Source organism: Diaporthe batatas, assembly GCF_019321695.1.
Source record: "Diaporthe batatas strain CRI 302-4 chromosome Unknown Contig00020, whole genome shotgun sequence".
NCBI classification, from domain to species: domain Eukaryota; kingdom Fungi; phylum Ascomycota; class Sordariomycetes; order Diaporthales; family Diaporthaceae; genus Diaporthe; species Diaporthe batatas.
Window position 1 is genome coordinate 446,523 of NW_025408567.1, and position 22,208 is coordinate 468,730.

The 22,208-nt window shown below is 54.9% G+C and overlaps 8 protein-coding genes across 8 annotated transcripts; 3 read left to right on the forward strand and 5 right to left on the reverse strand.

The window, feature by feature from the left end:
- Window positions 1-1,622: 1,622 nt before the first annotated feature.
- KVR01_012589 (uncharacterized protein) lies at window positions 1,623-3,772 on the reverse strand (the record flags this gene model as incomplete). The annotated part of the gene is made up of 8 exons (XM_044781572.1): window positions 1,623-1,953; window positions 1,987-2,433; window positions 2,485-2,677; window positions 2,744-2,997; window positions 3,214-3,311; window positions 3,373-3,398; window positions 3,618-3,677; window positions 3,733-3,772. The coding sequence occupies 8 exons, from the start codon at window positions 3,770-3,772 to the stop codon at window positions 1,623-1,625; spliced, it is 1,449 nt and encodes a 482-aa protein (XP_044638400.1).
- Window positions 3,773-4,839: 1,067 nt separating this feature from the next.
- On the reverse strand, window positions 4,840-7,132 carry KVR01_012651 (uncharacterized protein). The gene has a single exon (XM_044788588.1). It carries the CDS (start codon window positions 7,017-7,019, stop codon window positions 5,565-5,567), a length of 1,455 nt encoding a protein of 484 aa, XP_044638462.1. The 5' UTR covers window positions 7,020-7,132; the 3' UTR covers window positions 4,840-5,564.
- A 436-nt stretch (window positions 7,133-7,568) lies between these two features.
- KVR01_012567 (uncharacterized protein) lies at window positions 7,569-9,093 on the reverse strand. Its single transcript, XM_044794266.1, has 2 exons — window positions 8,845-9,093; window positions 7,569-8,675 (listed from the first exon to the last, which is right to left on the reverse strand). The coding sequence occupies exons 1-2, from the start codon at window positions 8,891-8,893 to the stop codon at window positions 7,708-7,710; spliced, it is 1,017 nt and encodes a 338-aa protein (XP_044638378.1). The 5' UTR covers window positions 8,894-9,093; the 3' UTR covers window positions 7,569-7,707.
- Window positions 9,094-9,896: 803 nt separating this feature from the next.
- KVR01_012527 (uncharacterized protein) lies at window positions 9,897-10,773 on the forward strand (the record flags this gene model as incomplete). The annotated part of the gene is made up of 4 exons (XM_044792359.1): window positions 9,897-9,948; window positions 10,187-10,302; window positions 10,359-10,518; window positions 10,577-10,773. 4 exons carry the CDS (start codon window positions 9,897-9,899, stop codon window positions 10,771-10,773), a joined length of 525 nt encoding a protein of 174 aa, XP_044638338.1.
- A 1,343-nt stretch (window positions 10,774-12,116) lies between these two features.
- On the forward strand, window positions 12,117-14,575 carry KVR01_012630 (uncharacterized protein; the record flags this gene model as incomplete). The annotated part of the gene is made up of 5 exons (XM_044788165.1): window positions 12,117-12,146; window positions 13,500-13,869; window positions 13,993-14,150; window positions 14,241-14,393; window positions 14,459-14,575. 5 exons carry the CDS (start codon window positions 12,117-12,119, stop codon window positions 14,573-14,575), a joined length of 828 nt encoding a protein of 275 aa, XP_044638441.1.
- Window positions 14,576-15,187: 612 nt separating this feature from the next.
- KVR01_012531 (uncharacterized protein) lies at window positions 15,188-17,436 on the reverse strand. Its single transcript, XM_044789479.1, has 3 exons — window positions 17,022-17,436; window positions 15,966-16,953; window positions 15,188-15,856 (listed from the first exon to the last, which is right to left on the reverse strand). The coding sequence occupies exons 1-3, from the start codon at window positions 17,373-17,375 to the stop codon at window positions 15,687-15,689; spliced, it is 1,512 nt and encodes a 503-aa protein (XP_044638342.1). The 5' UTR covers window positions 17,376-17,436; the 3' UTR covers window positions 15,188-15,686.
- A 285-nt stretch (window positions 17,437-17,721) lies between these two features.
- KVR01_012660 (uncharacterized protein) lies at window positions 17,722-21,082 on the forward strand. Its single transcript, XM_044786122.1, has 2 exons — window positions 17,722-18,376; window positions 18,476-21,082. Exons 1-2 carry the CDS (start codon window positions 17,963-17,965, stop codon window positions 18,662-18,664), a joined length of 603 nt encoding a protein of 200 aa, XP_044638471.1. The 5' UTR covers window positions 17,722-17,962; the 3' UTR covers window positions 18,665-21,082.
- On the reverse strand, window positions 19,844-21,411 carry KVR01_012613 (uncharacterized protein; the record flags this gene model as incomplete). The annotated part of the gene is made up of 5 exons (XM_044785997.1): window positions 19,844-20,202; window positions 20,286-20,352; window positions 20,442-20,497; window positions 20,613-20,833; window positions 21,275-21,411. The coding sequence occupies 5 exons, from the start codon at window positions 21,409-21,411 to the stop codon at window positions 19,844-19,846; spliced, it is 840 nt and encodes a 279-aa protein (XP_044638424.1).
- Window positions 21,412-22,208: the final 797 nt, after the last annotated feature.

Here is a 22,208-nt window from a genome sequence, read left to right on the forward strand (position 1 = left end):
AGGCAATCCGCAAGCGAGCGGTCTTTGAGGACAGTGTGTGTATAGCACGCCATGTGCACGGGGCCAACCGTCAATCCACTAGGCTCTGGAATAGGTACCAAAGTTGGCCGGTCGGTGATTTTTGGCAGAAACGCTGTGAAGCTCTTCATATTCCATCCAATTGTTCCAGCATTGCACATGACAGCCGAATCAAGCAGCAAGGAACTAGTTGGCGGTCATATCGTATTTTGGTGTGCGGCTAGACTTGATAGTGTCATTTCGATCGGAACGACTTGTTCATAGAGGTCGAGTAGCACCGGTGGATAAGAACCAGGCGGTAGCGCTCACATGTACTAATAACGGCGGGCTGTGATCGCTTTCAGCAACACCAGTGTACTTCACGGAAATTGGCCAGACAAGCGTTCTAGATATAGCTATTTATGTTGCAAGGGGATTATAGATGTTGTAGCCGTGATTATTGCCTGTGCTTTAGCTCTTACTGTTGACTGGTGGTATTGTAGGTGTGTGTGGTATGTATTGTATTGCTCAGAGAGAGAGAAGAGAGATATGGTATGGAGCTTTAGGGTATATTTACGTTTATATATATAGAGAGAGGTAATGGCCTTGGGCGTCACTTTTAATACTTATAAGCCAGTGTTTGTGGCGGAACCCGTTCTTATTTCAACGTTTTTACCCAAGTGATGGTCCGTATCGGCGCCGGCCTTCTCACAACTCTCTCTCGCAATACCTAGGTATTCTCCAGGACGTCCTTTGAAGACTGTCCCATCGTCGACTTCTACAATATTTGAACCGCCCCCTGCCTGCAAAGATTCGGCCCTGGCGTGCCTTAAAGATGTCGTGGGCAGGTTATGGGTGTCCTAACTCACCTACTAAGTAAATCATGGCCTTTCAAAGAACCGAATTGAAGCAGCCACGTCTACCTCGCACTTCATTGGAGGTCAGTCAGCAGACAAGAACTCCTTGAAATCCTCTGAAAGCCTCAACCTCATAGCCAGTTCTTCCAGGGCACGTCCTGTTGACGCTATGGTGATCCTTGTGCTGGCGTCTTCCTTAAATAGCTGGCTTTTACTTCTATTCCGTATACATTCGAAGACATACATGGCGCCTTCGAACAGTGGTAAACGGTCAAGACTCAGCATCCGAAAAAAGACTAAGACAATGCCACCAACATTATAAGAAGATCATGCATCATTAACTATCTTATAACCCATATGTGTGAGTGGTCAAAACTATGGATAAATCTAGATGGAATTCTATGTAAGGATGAAGTTTCTGTATGAAGAGGAAGATCCCATACTATGACCTCAGCACTAGTAACCACCTGGGTACTTGTATCTAAGTTTAACCTGACTTAATAAGTAAGTATTGATTCACGCTTCCCTTGTAATTATCAACATCACACAGAATGCCCCAGGTTCCCTTCATATCATTCATTCGAAAGTAATAATCACCCGATGCTTCCACATGAAAGTACTTGCTGGGCTACCGGTTGACGATGGCTGTGTGGCAGAAACCAGAGGTGTGATTATACAAATCGTGGGTTCTCAATTCCCGAGAACTATGAAATGGTCATCCTGTGGCTGTTCAAGTACGGCTCGAAGGTGGCAATATCGATGGCAACGTCAATGTATGCTCCTTCTAAACTTCGTGTAACGATATGCAGCTTGTTCACAAAGCGATAACCTTCTCGGAACTAATGTCCTTGTCGCCTTCTTCCTTAGCCGCCATGTCATTACCACCGCCATCTCGCGAGCTCGCAGGCGACATCTCTGTCTCTTGGATGGCGGGATTTCCAAATTTCTCAAAGGAAGACTTATCAAGCTGTGATCCAACATGTCAGCTGTTTCCTTTTCGTTTCCACCTCGGGGTTTCCCATCACCACTCACCTTCCAGACAACCCACACATAGCCCAGCATGACGCAGCAGCACACTACCATGGCGATGCCGCCCTTCCTCCAGTACGGGGCCTCATCAGCCGCGTAGAACACAATACCCCAGAAGGTATAAAGGGTCAAAGAAAGAACATTCATGCAGTAGACGGTGACGCTGCGGACGGCATCGTCCCCGGTGCGCTGGAGGATGATGCTGGCCCAGCCAAAGATGAGCGGATTAACCATGTAGGCGGTGCCGGACAGGTAGAACGCGAAGAAGGTCCCGGCGAACGGCAGCGTCGGGACCAGGAGCATGATGGCGCAGACCAGCTGCAACATCACGGCCAGCACGGCCATGGGGACACGGGTCCCGGTGGCGTCCATGTGCCAGGCGGCCAACATGTTCGATGCGATACCGACAGCCTGCACACCTAGAGGATAGGTGTTGATCTGGCTCTGGGAGAAGTGTGACGATTGATATTTGAGCCAGATGAGGAAGTTATTCTGGACAGAATAGGCTTCGAGGGTGGCACAGACCGGGGACCAGAACACAAGGATCCAGCTATTTTACGGATCAGTAAACAGTGCGGTGAGAAATGGGAACCCAGCTTACAAGAAAGGTTGAAGGAACAAGCGCTTCATCAGTGAAAATGGGTTGATGCTGTGTCCTCCTTCCTTGATGGGGGGAAGGCGAGCAACCGCCATCTTCCTCTCGGATTCGTTAAGGTAAGTCGCCGTGGTGTTCTCCGGGATATCAGGGAAATAGAAAAAACCGAACAGGGCAATAGGAAGGGTGATGATTCCGTCTTATGGCGTGTTAGTGACCGCGTTTTCTTAATACACGCCGAAATTCGCGTCTCCGAAATTCTTACCGATTAGGAAAACCCACTTCCACCCCTGAAGTCCTCCCAGGCCTCCCATACCCTTGTAAATAGCAGTCATCATCACACCGGCAAACATGGTGCCGACCTGTCCGGAGGCCGTGAAGATTGCCGTGCGCTTGGAGATCTCCTTGGGCTTGTACCACGAGCCGATGATGTAGATTGTCCCGGCATATGTGCTGGCCTCTGCCACGCCGAGGAAGAAGCGGACAACACAAAGCTGGGTGACAGTCTTGCATGCTGCACTGGCCATCTATGACACCAAAATCAGTCTCTCGACCCGCACTTGTGCGTTTACCGGGGGGGGGGGGCCAACGAACCGTCATGACAGTCCAGACGACGACCATGGACGGGAGCCAGATGCGCGGCTTGATCTTTTGTATGATCAGTCCGTGAGGAATCTGGCCGATGGCCATCCTGCGACTTTTTGTCAGCTCGCCTTGACATGCCGAAACCTTTACTCTGGGAATGGTTGGTTGACTGACCCAGCAGTTGTGACGGAAAGGACGGTGTTGTAATCATGGCCTTTCATGTTCAAGTCTTCGCGAAGCCCGGCAACCTGTGCATTGAAGATGAGCATTCACGTTTTGTAAGGTGAAACAAAGACGGCATGTGCTAACATATGCATTGGCAAAAGCAGCGCGATCTACAGAGAATAAAGGTCAGTTTCGAGCTCGATGTTGGTTGATCGGTGTTGGTGCGGCACTTACCAAGAAAGTTGAAGAAGTAACTCAGACAGCAGTAAGTCTGCCAATACAATTAATTCGGGTCATTCTGTTCGGCCGAGCAGATGTAGTTACCAAGATGAAGAAGTCTATGTATATGTCAGCTCGAGCTCACAGATCAGTCCGCTGGTGTGACCTACCGATCTTCCGCACCAGCTTCCTCTCCTCCTTGGTCTTTGCCTCATCGCCCAGGAAGAAGACTGTTGCATCACGGTCAGTCCCACTCAATCATTCCCAATCGACTGTCTTGGTTACCTCGGATCTTCTCCCCAATGGGGGTCTTCTCAGCCGACATTTTCACAACCGGCAGTGTGTCTGTTGATCAGTCCCTACACGATCAGATAACAAATGTCACGGTGTTGAAGTCACTGTAAAAGCAACCGGAGACAGCAGAGAAAATGCAAGAACTGATCGGCACATCCCGACCACCCTTAATAGATTATCTCTAGATCTGATAAAAATTTGCTGCCAAATTAACTTCTGCGGCTGTGGAGTCACGATTTCTTGGCTTTAGATCTAGCCTCCCAAGACAGTTGAGAAAACACACCGACAGAGCATATTCGGCAATACAACCGACCCGTCGGATAGCAAGCATGACTCTACATTTGGTCACGAGACCACCTGGGCAGGTTTTTTCGCATCCCGAAAGGGGATCCTGCTCGCAGGGACACAGAACCCTCCCCTGTAAAGACATGTCGTCCTTGGCTTCCGACGGGGGCATTCTCCTATAGCAGTGGGAAACGAGAGCACGTGGGGATTCACGGACCTTGGATAATTCTGGAGAATCTTGGCTGTTCTCCATGATGTCCTCCCGATGGTTCTTTTGGGCAGGGGACCTCAGAGACAGGACGAGCCTATTATACCGTCTCGCACGCGAGTAGCTTTGAATCCTTATGAAGGAAAAAGGCTCGTGTTAGATCTTCACAGCATTGTATGAAGGCGCCACATACATTTTACATGTATGGGGATTAAAAACGAAACCACCCTACCGGTATTGGCTCCAACCATTGTCAGGTTTTCCCAGCAGAGGATCTCGGAGTTCCACGTTGTAAGCGGTCTGTACGCAAACCGTAGCCACCACCCGCCACATGCACACAACACAGCCCACCCGCAGCGCCGTCACATCCCCGCGCTTGTGTTTAAGTTCCCATCACCTTGATGGCGTGGCGAGATCCAGCCCGATCATTAGCGGGACAAGTGTACGGTTTACGTGACAGGCAGTGCTCTCACAGTGGCGGACGAGTCCCGGGGTCGCACGAGATCTTGACGACGGTTGCGGTGGGCCACGCGGGCATACCCGACGATGTCTTGAAACATTCAAATATGATAGCTGTTTTCACCATGGCACTATAGGGAGAAGGCGAAATTGTGCGAATATTTGCTGGTATTATTTGTCTATGATCCTCCACCCAACGCGCCACACACCCAGACCAAGGAAGACACAGATCTACCTAACGCGAGGGATACGATTCTTCCACAAAAAAAAAAAAAAAGAAGGTATCTCGTAGATAGTCAACGGCTTCATCCGAAGCCAAACTCGAATCAAGTGTATTTTCCCCACCATATTCATCAACGCCGCACGAAATGCTTCAGGTTTCCTCCAGCTCATCCCGCACAGGTCAGCGCCCCGCCTGGGAGTTGCACGTGTGAGTTATTTTGCGGGAGCTAACGGGGGGAGGACGATGGGAATAAATAAATCTGCGTCTGGGACCACTCCTTGTGGTTGGTGGCTGGCCATCATCATTGCCAACCATGGATCTGTGACCAGGGTCGGGCCACCAGGCAAGGACCCTTCTTGAGGGGGGTGAGAGTGAGGGGCAACGATGGCCGTTGGAAAAGTGCAGTCTCCTCGGCTTGGACAATGGTGATCGTACGGCGTCCCACTGTGCTTGACCCTGCCTTGCCACGCGTCACTTTTCCCCGTGCCTCTGCCCAGATGCACAAAACCCGCCAAGCCATCCGGCCAGTCAGTCTTGGTCGGCTGTCCCAGCGGATGTGAGCCAATTCCCTGTCTATTGGCCCACCCCCACAGGTATATGTAGCGCCGACAGAAGGCGTCCTCAAAAGTTGTGCACCAAAAGGCTCGCTTAGTCCTCGAACTTGATGCCCTGGTAGGCGTTGACGTCGATGAAGCCGCCGCGGTAGCTGCCCCTCTTCTTCTTGTTCTTCTCCTTAGTGAAGCCCTTGCCGCGGGTGACGATGAGGTCCTCGTGGGCCTTGCGGCCCCAGTCGTGGGCGTTGTCGGTGAAGGCGTTGGACTTGAACTTGTCCTCGACCTTGATGTCCTTGCGGATGCGCGAGAAGGGCTCGTTGGGGACCTTCCTGGCCGGGGCCGCGGAGCCGTCCTTCTTGCCGCGGTTGTTGGCCTTGACGGGGTTCGGGGGCAGGGGCGGGAAGACCTCCGGGGAGGTCTTGCCCAAGGTGACGGAGGAGTCGGACTCGTTCGTGACGGGCTTGGCGGCGGGCTTCTTCGCGTCCGAGTCGGAGGCGGAGTCGGAGTCTGAGGAGGAGGAGGAGGAGGAGCCGGATTCGGGGAGCTTGGTGTTGGCCGCCTTCTTGAGCGTCTCGGATTCATCGTCCGAGTCGGAGTCGCTGTCGCTGCCCGAGTCGGAGGATGAGTCCGAGCTAGATTCCGAATCCGAGTCGGAGCTGTCGCTACTGCTCTCCTCCACCTTCTGCTTCTTGGCCTTTGGCTTCTCATCCTCCGAGCTGGAGGAATCAGAGTCGGAGTCGTCCGAGGAGGAACTGGAGTCCGAGTCGGAAGAATCGGAGGACTCGCTCTTGGCGGGGGCCTTCCGCTTCAGTGGGTTGGTGGCAGCGGCGGCTGTCCCGAGACCAGGCTTCGCCGCAGCTTCGTCTTCGTCAGAATCGCTAGAGGAGTCGGACGACGAGTCGGAGTCGCTCGAGGAGGAGGATGAGTCGGACGGCTCGCTCTTGACCGCAGGCTTCTTCTCCTTCTTGACCTTCTTCCCCTCGTCCTCACCCTCGCTGTCGCTGTCGCTGTCGCTGTCGCTCTCAGAGCTCGAACTGGAGGAGCTGTCAGAGCTGTCCGGTTCCTCGGCAGCCGCGGCAGCATCCTCCATCTTCACATCGCTGTCGTCGTCGTCGCTGGAGCTGTCGCTGTCGGATGAACTCGAGTCGTCGTTGCTGGCGGCTGCAGAGGCACTGCGGGACTTGTTCCAGGTCTCGTAGACGGCGACGAGGGTCTGCCCCTCGGGCTGAGCACCCTTGGAGGGGCTGGCCCAGCCGTTCTTGGTCCGCTGCTGCTTGAAGGCGGCGTGGGCGTCGTCGAACTGGTTGGAGGACAGGAAGCCTTCGACGAGGTCCAGCAGCTGGGCGGGCGGGGCGGGGGTGGCCTCCTTCTGTGCCTTCTTGCTGGGCTTGGTGGCCTTCTTCTTGTCGGCGGACTTGTCCTTTGATTTGCCAGCCATGGCGGATGTGGATGTGGTTGTGGTGGGAGGTAGGGAGGAAGAGGATGTGGGCGCTTCTGTTGTTCGGACGGTGTTGTTTGAGAAGAGCCAAGATGGTGGACCGGACGACATCAATGGGCAATTTTCGGGGGTGAGGGAGGAAGGCAGATATCGAGCACCACGTTTGCTTTAGTCAAAGGCCTGAAGAAAATTTGCAGGCGGCGCAAAGTCAAGCCTCAAGGAAGCTATTCCCCCCAAGAAAAAAAATTGTGGACTTATCGATAGGCGGGCTGATAAGAATGTGACAAGCGCCTGCCGATGGACCGCCCTACCCAGCTATTTTCAGTAGCCTACCCAGTACTCCGTACCTACCCAGGTACCTAGGTACTTTTCTAAGCAACCTCCTGATATTTAAAAGTATATTTTACCCTCTGTCAGATTCTTTCTAACCTATGATTTTTCTCTAAAAACCAAAAGTTTCGGGTATCAAGCTCTTAATAGCCCTTACTAGCTCTCCAAGTCCAAGCTCTTATTAAGCAGATGGCTGGTAAGGCCAGCAAGAGCTAGGTAGGCGGACGCTGAGGTACATCTTTAGCGGTTGTGATGAGGAGCAGACTGTCTTGATAGTAGACATCTAAACCGATTGCTGTGCGCATTCAGACGGTCTGTCTGGGCGCAAACTTTTTCTCGGAAATCAGGGCCTGGCATTGAGCATGAATAATAGCAGAGGCCAGCCTGAGAGGTACTCGCATACCAGGTACATATGTAGTCATGTATATATGCTCCTCCAAGCTCGACTTGTATCAACGGTTTATTTCCCCTACCGACTCGCGACTTCCCTGCCGCACCTCTCCCACACCTCCCAGCCCGTGAGGTACGTGGTGACGATCAAGATGACGCCCAGGGTGCCTTGGTCCGCCTTCCACCAGCCCACGATGGTCCCAGGCATCACAATATCCAGCAGGTCCGCCACGCACCTCCTCACAAGCCCCTTGGACTGGGCCTTCACGTTCGCCCTCCACAGCCGTCCCTGCTCCTTGCGCGCCCACATGATCCTGCGCAGCCTCTCCCGCTCCCTCTCCCAGTCCGCCATCTCGCCCTTCTCGCCCTTGGTCCCGTGGCCCTCTCCCGCCACAGGCGGCGGCGGCACCGGTGCATAGGCGAGCATCTTGACGATCTTGACCAGCCCGCTGGCCACCCCGAAGCCCAGCGCGAATACCCAGAAGCGCTGGCCCTCCACGTGCAGGGCCGAGGCCCGCGCGGGGCCCCACGGCGAGAGCCCCGGCACCTGCATCGCGTCGACGAGGCACAGCGTCTCGAGGAGCAGGTACATGCCGTTGAAGGTGCGCCCGAACATGTCTAGCCAGGCCTCGGCCGGGGCGCCCCCGCGGGCGTGCGGGACTGCTGCGCGCGTCTGCTGTGCTGCTGCTGGCTGGGCCCCGTCCTTGGCATCATCATCATCAGGAACGGCGGGTGGTGCGGGCTGAGGAGGGGCTGCTGCCGTTGATGCGGGCGGCGGCTGCGGCTGCGAGTACAGCGACGTGTACAGCTGGTACGCCGCGTGGAACGACTCGAGGAAGCGGAACATGCGGAAGAAGCGCCGGGCGAGGGCCAGGTGCCCCTTGAGGCCGCCGAGGACCACCGCGCCCGCGGCCCTGGGGTCGGCCCAGGCGTGCTCCTCCTGGCTGCCCAGCACCACCAGCTGGGCGAAGCCGTCCAGCAGCGGGGGGTATGCGGCGACGACCATGGCTATCGACTGGGCCATCCGCAGCATCCTTTCTATGGCGGCTGGACAAGGTAGGAAGGAGTATTAGCGCCCGGTCAGTCGCGTGACAGTCTCTGGGGGCCAAGATGAACCAGGAGGGGATGAGACAATGCACCCCAATCAAGTATGATGAAAAAAATGAGATAAGGCGTCTTGATCTAGGCAATTGTAACTGGGCGGGCGGGAACTCACCAGCATCGGTGCCGAAGCGGATGAACTGCTCCAGCGTAGATGGCGCCATGGCGTCGTCGTCTCCTCCGTCAAAGAAGACCCTGCAGAAGTGTCCCCGCCGTCCTGCGGTTCGATGCAGCTACGTAGGTGACTGCACGAGTCTCTTGTGCCAGTCGAGGTCACCGGGATGAACTGCAGTCACTTTGGAAGCCTCAATCCATGGGTCATGTCGCAATTGATGGAAAGGTGCTTGATTGGGGTCCGGACTGGAGAATTCGGGCTTGGACAGAAGGGTGTTTCCGGATCCCGGCACGGTGCCCACTTGAGCTCCGCGTCTCCCATTTCTACGCCTGCGAGCCTGCATGCCTGCATCACATCGACCAGGCTATGAGAATGATAATGCAGCGGATAAGACCCAGGCGAACTTTCAGCTCCTTGTTTTCACTAGCTGGGCATCTCGAGTCCTCCCTTTCTGGACCCAGATTTCCCCGCTGTCAATTGCCTTTGGCCCCTCGAGCTTTCGCAAGCGCAACGCCAAGCCAGACCCTCGCTTTTCCCAGCGGGGGGGTTGAAAAGCTCCCTTTGGAAAACAAGGTCGAGGAAGAAACGGTGCCAGAATACAAAGCCGAAAAGTTCTACCCTGTCAAGCTCGGAGAAGTGTTCTGCGCCAGGTATCAAGTTGTCGCGAAACTAGGATTTGGCACCAGTTCAACGGTTTGGCTGAGCCGAGACCTCAAGTATGTATCCCAAACTCCCGCCGACTTCATGCCAATCTATGACTGATTACGAGACTGCCTCTCAAAAGTGAGAGCACATTTCATACGCTGAAAATCTGCACCACGGGACAAGATCCGTCCAACGAAGTCACCGTATCTGAGCTTGTCAAGTCCATCGAGGCCGAGCATCCCGGCAAGGAGCGTCTACGAGTGGCACAGGACAGCTTCCAGATCAGAGGACCGAATGGGTCCCACCAGTGCTTGGTTTTCGCTCCTCTTGGTCTCACGTACACGAAATTTCGAACATTGTTCCCAAATAATGCCCTGAATAAGGATCTTCTGCAGCAAAGCCTGCTCATGATTTTGCTCGGCCTAGACTTCCTGCATCAGGCGGGTGTGATTCACACTGGTAAAGTTCTCTCTTTGTAAAATTGTTCCGTTGATACTGAAATATGTTCCAGACCTATCGCCGAACAATGTTCTCCTTGGGGTGGAAGATGTCGGCGTTTTCTCAACCATCGAACTGAAGGAGTTGCAGGATCCTTCACCACGCAAGATCCTAGATGACCGCGTGATTCATCTTTCATACACAATGCCAATCACAAATGGCGCCCCAGTCATCACTGACTTCGGCGCGGCGTGTCTAGGTGAGCCAGGGCAAAAGCACACAGGTGACGTTATGCCTGGTGTTTACCGGGCTCCGGAGATTATACTTGGCATGGAATGGGATTCCAAAATAGACATTTGGTCTGTTGGAGTCATGGTAAGGAAGAGGTTTCTCAAGATTTTGAGCTTGGTCGACTGATTGATTCAACCAAGGTCTGGGATCTATTCGAGGGGGGGCGTCTTTTCCGTGCTGTAAGGGATGGGCACCTGAACGACGAACAACACCTTGCGGAAATGGTGTCTCTCATGGGTCGACCACCAAGAGAGTTCTTAGATCGGAGCACCAAATGTCGTCAATTCTGGGACTGTGAAGGTGAGGCTAGCCCTGGAGGGTCCAACACCTTTCCAATGTATCTGACCAGCTATTGTAGGTAACTGGATCGCCGCCACTCCGATTCCTGAACAAACTCTCGAGGGGCGCGAGAAGAAGTTGGAGGGCGAAGACAAGGACCTTTTACTTGCCTTTGTTCGTAAAATACTGCGGTGGGACCCAAAGGAGCGGCCTTCGGCAGAGGAGCTCTTTGAGGACGAGTTTTTAACACAATGGCAAAAAAGAGGGCAAAGTTAGACTATTTACCGCTACCTAGGTAGCGAGACACTACTTTGACCGGCATTTTGTGTTGAGATCGAGGATTCGCACCCGCAAAAGCAGAGGGTACACCTGAACTACTTAGTTATTCTATAAGATGTCATCCCATAGGACTGTAGAAGCTTACCTCATACGAGGTTATTGTATAGGAGGTTGTCCTATAGGAGGTTATTCCATGGGGCTCGAGTATACTCTCCGTTCTAACACTATACTATATATATTAAATTTAAAAAATTTAAACTTTTAATTTTTTTTAAAGAAATAAAAAATTTATAAAAACTTAAGGAAAGGCTTATATAAGGTAGGATTAAGTTATAGTATAATAGAATACTTGGTTAAATAAAAATTAATTAGAAAATTATAATTATAAGTCTTTTAACTTTATATTTAAAAAGAATATTAAAAGATATAATAAAGTATATAGTAATTAATATAATATAATTACCTAACTTAAAAATAAAGTAGACTATCTAGTAACTTATTAGGCTTAATTAAATAAAATTATAATATACTTAATATTACTATTAGTTAATATTTACTTATAAAGTAAGGAAGCCGTGCGGCCCCTCGGACCACTAGTTCCTCCACCGTGAGACCCCCCGGTCGTGACAGCCATGTCTATCCCGATATGACGGATTTAAATTCACGGTAGTCCTCCGTAGGACAAAGGTGAATTTCGATGATTCTTAAGTACCTGTCTATTTGACACCTGGGTGGATCTTAACGTGTCTTGCAGGAATCCTTGGATCATGGGCCTCGGCACCACCACAGACGGTGCTTGGGAATAATTCACAAGAGCAAAAATGGCCCCTTGGTCACGATTACTTGATATAGATCCCGTTCTGAATTTGCGTACTATTTCCAGATCCTTTTGTGCTAAGTGAAGGTCAATCAATCTGGCAGGATGTGCCAGATAGTTACCGGTATGCAGCTGCGGCCCCAAGACGTTGCCCTGAGTGGAGGTCTAGATCTGGCGAGAAGTTCTGGAGACAATGACTTGCTCACCTTTGGCCCCATTAACGCTGGTGGTAGCTAATTGACCGTCTCATGCTTGATTCAAGCACCCACATGTCATTATGATTCCATAATTGGATCTCTGGCCTCGCATCAGCACCTATAGTCTCCCGTGACCATTTGGTCCCACGTCAACAGGTCTTCCAAGCCGGATTTCTATTCCCCAATAATGGCTCCAAGGTGGTGTTTTTAGACAACGGAAAACCACCACATTTATAAGAAGCATCAAAGAGATTCAACTCTAGAATCAGGGCACCGCATCTCCTAGACCTTTTCTTTACCAGGGTTGTCCTTAGGTGAGCCACACGATGTTGCTGCAGTATGTGTCCTCATTCCAGGTCTCGAAGCCCCTGGAGGCGAGAATGTTAGCGCTCCTCCTGTCAGTCACGGGCAAGGGATCGTCGATATACCAGGCCATCTCCCGCACGGCATCGTAGAAGTATCCCGTGTACCCGGCTCCACACGCCTGGGTGACGTTGTCGAGGGCGCTGTACCAGTCCTGAATGTCGCTACAGGGCTGCTGCTGCTTCTTGCTATATTTGTTTCGGTATCAAGGTCAGCCGCCATCTTCCGGAAGGGGCTGAGAAAGATCTCGGTGAATGGTGATCCACACGGTGAGGCGTGGGGTTTGGCGAACACTTACGTGCAGGCCCAAGTGCGAGACGGGTTCCGCTCTTGGGGGTCGATTCTGTCCTCGTAGACCGAGAAGCCAGCGTACTCTAGACCGTTGGGGTTGAGGGTGTTGCCGCAGTAGCACCTGTGCGGCTCGTCAGCCCAACCGTTCTCTGCCTGTCCCCTGGTCTCCTGGGCGCGATTCGGTTCGGGCGACGGATGCACTGACCAGTCCATCATCCTGGCCATGGTCTTGATCCGGGCCTCATTGTGGACCTGCTTTCCGGTGCAGACGATCGCCATGGTCTCAGGAATAGGCGTGTCGGGTCCGTCGTCAGGGTTGCCGGGACCATCAGTGGAAATGGCACAGTCTCCAGCCTCTGGGCCACAGTTTGGATTCACGGGGGATCCAAACACCAGGAGGAAGAGGAGCATCAAAGGGGCCAGGTAAAATGGGGTCATCCTGACTGAGATGCCTCGGGCTGGGTGAGTCGAATGTGCAATGTGAGTGGCCGAGGGTACCGCTTTCTGGCAGGTTGTCGAGTCTGAAGGCAGGTTCAGAGAAGCCGACGAATTGGTGGTGGACCCTGACGTTCTGGCCTTGGGATGGATGAATCGTTCAGTTAGAACAAGAGCGTCTGCCCTGGAGTTGGGGTTGTTGCCGGAAAGCAGTGGCAGTTCTAAACTTGGAAGTTGTGCGAATGTGCACTCAAGTTGGAAGGAAGCAACGGGGCCACACTTTCTACCTTTTACCGTTACCCATAGCTCCAGTGCACTTTACTGCATCGATTGACATTCCAACTCAAATGTGGTCAGGTTCTCTTTCCTCTCCCAAAACCTTTCGTCTTTTTCAGTCGTTACAGGGACCAAGGACCATCGAAGCCAGTGTCTATCAATGACAGCAGACAACTGGGACCCAGCATTGACAAATTGTCCGTCCAACATGTGGTCTTCATTCGCAATTGTAAGTTGACAGTTCCCCACTGCAATGCGAGTTTGCCATCATATCCCCAAACTTGCACTCTCCAGCAAATGAATCCCTCCGTCGCTGAAAGGAAATCAGCCTGACAATGACATAGCTCTTTTTCGCCCTCCTGGGCCCCACCATCGCCGCCGATGGCACACATCCTCCCGTGTCTGGTCTCAGCTGGACTGGCGAGGTAGCTGGCCACGGGAGGGTGACCCTCTACGGCGACGCATCATCCGTCGAGGAGCAGATCTTTGCGCTGAACCCGTCCCTGGCCACGGACTACGCCCCGACAAGCCCATTCATGACCAACAATCGGCCGAGCTACGAGGCCTCCGAGGTGTTTGACGCGGGAAACTCGACATATTACTACAAGTACCCAGACAGGGTGGCCGCCCGCAACGACATCCATGGATCATTGAAGCTCTCCGACTTCTTCGGACCTATGCACTGGGACTGTTCTACTTTTGCCACTGGCGATGGTAAGTAAAAGCCAACGACAAATGATGACAACGGCTTTCCTTTCCCGTATTAGTCGTCCCCACGCCCAGCACTCTTCAATCATGCATGCCACGGACACAGCTGACCCCCACCAACCCGCATAGCGAACGAGCTTCAAGAAGTCGTGTCTAGGGTGGGCGCCCCCGGCGGCCAGGACGCCGAGCACGCCATGTGGTCCATCGCCGGCCTCCCCGGCGGGACCAACTGCGAGCGCCTCGCATGCGCCGGGACCAGAGACAGCCCAGGAAGCACTGCCGTCTACGTCAGTCCGAACTATTTCCTGCAACTACACACTTGCCTTGTTGGATGTATGGATGGTTGAGACAACTGACAAAATAAAAACGTGATACAGTGGTGCAACGACACGGGCGAGATGGTCACGACAGAGGCCTCGAACCTGGCTGCCGTGGCCGCCTCCATCGCCAGTGGCCACCGGGCTTTCAACTTTGCGGGCTGCTGTCTCCAGAGCCAGATGGGCGGGGAACACCACCAGGTCTCGGGCCAGGTAAGACACATCATGAATTTCTTGCGGAGGGAAGCGGGCGATACTGATCTACGTTGCCTATCTAGATGCACCTAGGCAACGATACGAACATCAACATCGGCTACGGAGAATGCTCCGTGCCTGCGTACTTTTCACGCCCCAACGAGTACGGCTACCCTGGGGACCTGGGATCCTGTTCGTAAGAGCTTTGGCATCTACGGCGGGAAGTCGAACTTTCAGTTCAAGGTCGGTGCCCGATTTCTTGGAGATGCGGCTTGAGCTGGCGCCTTGTGCTGGGAAATGTTGATGTGGAAGGCCAGGTGTAATACTTCTGCTGAGAGATGGCCCGGGGAGGAGGAACCCCACAAGCAGACCTGGACCTTGATCGCAAAGGTTTGGACTCACATTCGGGATTCACAGTGGAGCGATTCGATTCCACCATTCATTCAATTCAGTTCGCCGCTGCCGCCATTGAGGAGACTGGTTTGGCCTCAGCCCGACCTCTGGCTCAGCACCTGCAACACGGCCCTGGTCAGAGACAACGGTGGATCGATCACCCTGCAGCAGCACCACTTGCCAACTGCGATTCTTGATGGCACGATCAGAGCATTTGTGAGAAAATGCCTCTAACTCTCCGTTACAAAATGAATGGAATCCAAATTTCAGCCCTTCCCAAGTTTCGGTAATATTGTGGCATTGTATTGTGATACGGATATGTACCTAGGTACAATGGCCTCTCAAGAAAGACATCACATCAAGCCAGTCCACTCACCAAGATTGTCTTCACTCTGAAAAAAATTCGACTTCTTTTTTTTCCTTCCCCCTTTTTTTGCTACCGCTCTGTGGTTGGTGTGGTATCGAAACTCCCGAGTGATCTTTCTGGAATCAAGAGGCATACCAGCTAAAGCAGCTTTCATTTGGGATACAAGTGTTTCTCAACGAGAGGAGGCACGCTTGTAACTTTTCAACCACTCAGGTTGGTGTCCAAGATGATTGATTGTTACAGCACGCACTCGTTTAATGATCACAGCTAATGGCCCGGGGCTGGTCAGAAAAGGCAGCATCACAGCTGCACATGCACACTGCACAAGGAATCATACCCTCTGGCAACAACACACACACACACAAGTATAGTACATTCCCAAAGGAAGTTCTACCACAACTACTGACGTAGGAACAATGTACAAAGTCAGGGTTTTTGAAAAAAGATTTCTTTGTTTTCAACCTCTCAGACCACCGTACGCCGCTACTTGCGAACCAACACTACCTCATGTCTTGAAACATCTCAATCTACACACATGAGCCCCCCTTTACTTACTGGCCGGGGGAGACGAGCTGGCCCTTGGCCCTCGTGTCGTGCGCCCAGCCGCCGGCCAGAGCCTCGCCGCCGTTCTTCTGTGCAAAGTCCTGCATGCGCCTCTCCAGCTCGGGCCGGAAGTGTCGGATGAGGCCCTGGATGGGCCATGCGAAAGCCTCGCCGAGAGCTAGAAGGGGTAAAAGTCAGCACCAGGGCGTAGCAAGCAAGGGCAGGAAGGGGAAGCGGCAACAGCGGGGGAGGGAGACCCGGGGGGGGGGGGGGGTCAAGTCACGTACCGCAGATGGTGTGGCCCTCGACCTGCTTGGTCAGCTCCTGGATCATGTCGATCTCGCGCAGGCGGCCCTGGCCCTTCTCGAACCTGCTCATGATCTGCTCGGTCCACTTGCTGCCCTCGCGGCAGGGCGTGCACTGGCCGCAGGACTCGTGGCGGTAGAAGTGGGACAGGCGGGCGATGGCGCGGACGATGTCGGTGCTCTTGTCCATGACGATGACGGCGGCGGTGCCGAGGCCGGACTGGCTGTCCTTGAGGGCGTCAAAGTCCATGAGCTGGTCGTCGCAGACGTGCTTGGGCAGGACCGGGGTGGAGGAGCCGCCCGGGATGACGGCGAGCAGGTTGTCCCAGCCGCCGCGGACGCCGCCGCAGTGCTTGTCGATGAGCTCGCGCAGCGGGATGCTCATCTCCTCCTCGACGGTGACGGGGTTGTTGACGTGGCCGCTGATGCAGAAGAGCTTGGTGCCCTGGTTCCGCTCGCGGCCGAAGCCGGCGAACCAGCTGCCGCCGCGGCGGCAGATGGTCGGGGCGACGGCGACGGTCTCGACGTTGGTGACGGTGGACGCGCAGCCGAAGAGGCCGATGGCGGCCGGGAAGGGGGGCTTGAGCCTGGGCTTGCCGGGCTTGCCCTCGAGCGACTCGATCAGGCTCGTCTCCTCGCCGCAGACGTAGGCGCCGGCGCCGCGGTGGACGTAGACGTCAAAGTCGTAGCCCGAGCCGCAGGCGTTCTTGCCGATCAGGCCGTCGGCGTAGGCCTCGTTGATGGCCTCCTGCAGGATGGCGGCCTCGTAGACGAACTCGCCGCGGATGTAGATGTAGGCGGCGGTGGCGTTCATGGCGCGGCCGGCGATGAGGCAGCCCTCGACCAGCTTGTGGGGGTCCTTGCGCATGATCTCGCGGTCCTTGCACGTTCCCGGCTCGCCCTCGTCGGCGTTGACGACCAGGTAGCGGGGCTTCTTGTCGTTCTCCCAGCCCTTGGGGTTCATGAAAGACTTTGGTGATAGCAGTGTCAGCGCCTGTGTCTGTGGGCCAAAGGGCCGCGGTGAGCACACAAACGTACCCATTTCAGCCCCGAGGGGAAGCCGGCACCTCCTCTCCCTCGCAGGCCAGAGGCCTTGATCTCGCCGATGATCCAGTCGTGGCCCTTGAGCACGATCTCCTTGGTCTTGTGCCAGTCGCCCATCTTCTTTGCGTGCTTCAGGTCGGGGGGGTATCGGCCGTAGAGGTTCTGGAAGATGCGGTCCTGGTCCTTGAGGCCGCCGTAGTGCCTCACCGGGTTGCCATCCTGGACGGTCGCGAAGCTTCGTGGGGATGTGCCGCTGGCCGCCACTCCTGCCGCCGCCGCCGGTGCCACCGCCCTGGAGAGGGCCTGGGCTGAGGACTTTGCTGTCGGTGCTGTCGTTCGTGATAACATCGTGGCGTGTGTGTGGGTTTGTGTCGGTGCCCGGTCGAGCGGTGTTTGGGGGGGGGGGTGGGGGGTGCCAATTGGCAGCAAGAAAGTCGCTGGCGTTGTCGTCGGGATGGCGGCGAGGTCCAGGTGCAATTGAAACTTGGGGCCGCTTAGAATGGAAGATGCGTTGATTGGCCCAGACTGGTCCTGTGAGGCTCTGCGATCTGGCGCGATAACAGACCAGAGGCGCAATCGCTCCTGCGCTGGGTGGCACGTAGCTCCGTTGCTGTTAGTGCGCCGGCTGCAGGGGTGGCAACGAGCTTCCTCGGCCTGACCTCATTGACTTTAGGCTTTGATACCCTTCACGCATTCTCGAGACCACCCGCCGCAACCACTACGAGAATTCTACGGCAGAATCCTCCCCAACAAGGAACTGCCTGTCTCGGGAGAAGTCCCTGATTCTTGGGCCCTGATTACTACACGACTACAGGCGCCCAGCCATCACTCCGCCGACCGGACCCGGAATCAATCAACATCAACAATCATGCCCATCCTGCTTGCGACACCTTAGCAACAGCAGCCTGGGCCCAGCTACAGCACAAGCCGGCACAATGTCGTCGTCGTCAAAACGCCACTCCATCCTCCCGCCCGTCGCACAGGCCGGCCCGAAGGCCCCCGTCCGTTTCTCCAGCTCCCTCGTCATCGCCGACTCGGCCATCCTCACGGGCGCCCACATGATCCAGCTGCGGACCGAGAGCCTCGTCCACCCGCGCGCCAAGATCGAGTCCCTCGCCGGGGCCGTCGACATCGGCAAGCGCTGCGTCGTGCACGAGCGGACAGTTGTCGGCGCGGCCCCTGCTGGAGGCGCCGCAAAGGCCGGCGGCAACGGGGCTGCTGCTGTTACCATCATGGATTACTGCACCGTTGAGTGTGGCTCGACTGTCGAGGCGGGAGGCACCGTCATCGGAGAGGGCACGATAGTTGGCGTCGGCAGCCGGGTAGGCAGCGGTGCTGTTGTTGGGAAGGTTGGCAGCCCCCCCCCCTGTTTAGTTCACGTCCTTGGAACAAGGCCACCTAGGAGCTATAGGTCTTGGACTGCGATAGCTGACAAGGACCGTCCTCAGTACTGCACACTCTCGCCGCGCACGACGATCGCCCCTGGCGAGACCGTCCCGGACTACACCGTCGTCTTCTCGAACGGCCTGCACCGGCGCGACAAGCGCGACGTGGCCGACATCCGCACCAGGGCGCAGGCGAGGCAGCTCGAGGTCCTGCGGAAGCTGATCCCGAGCAACCCGGCAAAGTTCCAGTGAGCCAGCCACTGAACCCGGCAAAGTTCCAGTGAGACAAGAGCCAGGACGACTCGCGTGCGGCGGGACGTTGCTACATGGCAACCGGCACAAATACATGTCTGCAAGCCGACGAGCGACGCGACGGGGCTCACGACGGTGCACGCCGTTGGTCAGACCCGCAAAGCCCTTCAACCAATCTGCGCTAGCCTTTGTGCTGTGTGTCTGCGCCAGAGGGCCGTTTGACAGCGATTCGATATTCCACCCATCCAATCACCAAGGGATGAGAGCTGTCGACCGAGACATAAAAGAGGATATTCGACTGTGTACGTGGATCCGCCTGGCTTGTTCGAACGAGCACCGGGGTCTCCACAGTAGCGCTCGTCGCTCGTTTGGGCCCTGGCAGGGAACGGATACATTCTCCGGAGCTTTCACCAGATGGTCGGCGGTGACCCGAGCGACTGGACATGGCGACTCTTATCACGTGCAGAGTCGTACACGAGTTGTGAGCGTGCGACTTGACCACTAAATTCGTTGGCGCGCCCGCAGTTCAGAAGACACTGTGACCCGACATGAAGCTTAACCTTCCAAAGGACAGGATCGTGCAGACGCTGTCGGAGGCCACTTCTGCGCATCAGGCCGAGGACTCGACGGACGAGTACCCGGGGAAGGAGTAACGCCCTCTGGAGAGTCTGTTCACGAAGTCATCAACCAGCCCTGCTGAGAGACTCGCCACGAGCCAGATCATATGGGGGCGACCATCTAGAGGGAGATTGGGTCTCCTGTTTCTATGACGAAGAGGCCGCCAAGGTTGGGATGTCTTGTGGAGGCACGGTTATAGCCAACGCTGGATGGTCGTGAGCGTTGATGTGTACGTACAGTACAGGCTTCTCGTCTCGCCGTCCAGGATAATCTCCGGGTGTGAGAGCCGTCCTGGAGTGCACGGTATATCCGGCTGGGAAGTACGAGCAGACAATGGAGATCCCATTCCACTACACGACCCATGATTGGAATATAAGTGCTGGCACCACATTGTCACATGTGGAACGAAAAAAAAAAAACGTCCCAGGGATTCTGGTGATCACTGCTGGCCAAGTGGACATCGTCACAATATGCCGTAACCTACCCGCCCATCCATCCCCAGAGAGCAGCGGAACCGCCCACCGTCTCGCCTCGCCTCACCGATCCAATCCGATCCGATCCTCACGCCCCCGCGCCAACAACCCACTCCAACCCCCCAGCAACATGCCGGATGAAATACTCCTCGCCATACGTCTCGACCGTGTGCCCCTGGCCCGTGTACCACGCCCTCGCCCTTCCCTCAAAGGCATGGTGGCACCACGAGATCGGGTGCGTGGGCCTCATGCGCAGGTACGCCGGGGTGATGTCGTCGATGTAGGTCTCGTCCAGCGTGGCGAGGACGGTGTAGTTGCTGCTGTCTGATCCCACGTTGTCCCTGTACGAGTACCACTCGTCCGTGCGGCTGTGGCGCGTGGGGAGGCCTGCTGTGGACGGGTGGTTTGGATCTTGGATTGTTATTGTGTCGGGGCGGATGTTGCCGCCTTTTTTTTTTGTTGTTTTCGTTGGATTAGTGTTTGTGTTTTGTGACCGGTTGATGACCCTGTGTGGAAGGGGGTTGTTTTACCTGGGGGGTAGCGCTCTCTCTGCGCGTCGCTGCATGTCCAGTCCGGGGAGCATGGGTGGAACTTGAACTGCGTTTTTAACAAAGTCAAGTTCTGGGACGTTTATTCTTCTGCGACGGGTCTCGTGATATGCGATGGGTTCAATAGAGTCTACTCACCTGGGACCCGACCAGGGTGGTATACCAGGGCGGCGTGTTGTTCCCAAAGTCGGCAGCTTATGTTTAAAATTGTTCAGCAAACGGTTTAAAAATGCGAAAGTCCACTTGGAGCAGTGCATTAAAAAAAAAGGGAAGGGGGAAGGGGGTAGGGGACAAGGAACAACAACGAACCTGCGTGAATACCAAGCCAAGAACCACCGTTGACGAGGAACTCGTACAGCCCGTCAAACTCGGGCCCGGAGAGGAAATCGCCAGTGGTGTGGAGGAACGCCAGCGTCGTGTAGTTGTCGAGCGCCCCCGGGGCGGTGAAGACCGACGAGTCCTCCGTTGCCGCGACCGGCCACTGGTTCTTGTTGGCGATGGAGGTGACGAGGTCGATGGCGTTGGGGATGCTGTGAGAATTTGAATTCGTATTTGATGTAATATTGGGACGTTTGATATCACAATAGAAGTGGGGGGGGGGGCGGGGCTTGGGAACGTGTTGGGTTGGGTAATGACAAAGGTTCTGCTTGCCTGGCGTGGCGGAACCCCGCCGTCTTGGTGAAGATCAGGATGCTTGGTGTGGAGGATATAGTTGCTGTGACCAAGTAAGTCAGTGGGAGGGAAGACGTGATGCCTAGGCAGTCTATGGTGAATACGAAATGTAGCACGCACCGAGAACTTGTGTCGCTGCTGCTGCGGCAGCTGCCGATGTGTGTGAGAGCTTCATCCTGAGATCACCTGGGTCTCTTGCCAACTTTTCTTTTAGAAGGGGAGGATTGAGCACCTGCGGGTGATCTACGTTCAACACCTCGACATAGTGAATGTGGACTTTCGCATCTTTTAATACTCACATCCCCTCCAGCTTCGGGAGAGCATAGCACGGGTATACTCCGCCCATATCTAACCCCCAGCTGAGGTAACCAGTCAGCGTTTCGCCTCCCACGTTGGCCCGTATGGACGCAGCTGCCCTTTTCCAGTCCCTCGGCATGGCCTCTTTCTTGTCAACTCATGATGTGGGGTATGGGAAGTAAAAGAAGGGAGAAAATTACCCTGCGCAAAACGTTGCTGTAAGCCGAGGTTCCTGACCTACTACTACGTCACTGTACTGCTACCCTGACAACCCACATGTTGCCCTGAGGCACAGAGTTTCCTTCCGTTGCAACCGTCATCGTGTGCCGGGGCGTTGTTTATACTCGGCATTAAGATCTTGGCAAGGCGGGCCGGCCGGGGAGCCACGGAGCATTGATGCATGGCATGGTTCCTAGTCTGGATGGCATGCTCCAAGGGTGGCAGTTGTGCAAAGTACCGAGAACCGTTAGGACTCACTCGATCATGCTCAGTTTGTGAGACCCGTCGAGGATGATCAAGACTGTAAAGAACTGTGCCAACCAAGAACCTAAAGTCTATTACTAGTATTGGTTATAACAGTTCTCAAAGTATTATATCCCCATGGCTTAGAATTGTTGTATACGAAGTTTGGCCACATGTTGCAAAGAACTCGGCATGGGACAGCTTGCCACATGGCAAAAATCCAAACACCTCCCTCTCCCCGTCCACTGCCGCGGCAGTGAGATCAGCCCGGAGGACACTCACCAGCACGACGACATACCACTCACATGCAACATTGCTGCCGGGCTGCCGCGGCCCGCATGGCCAACCATCAACCCCGGGCCATCACCCCGCGAACGACCTGGGCCTGGAAGGTTGATTTCTCGATCTATAACCCCCCCCCCCCCGAGATCCAACCACTCTCTCTGACATGTATATTTGTCCAGCTGTGGGGAG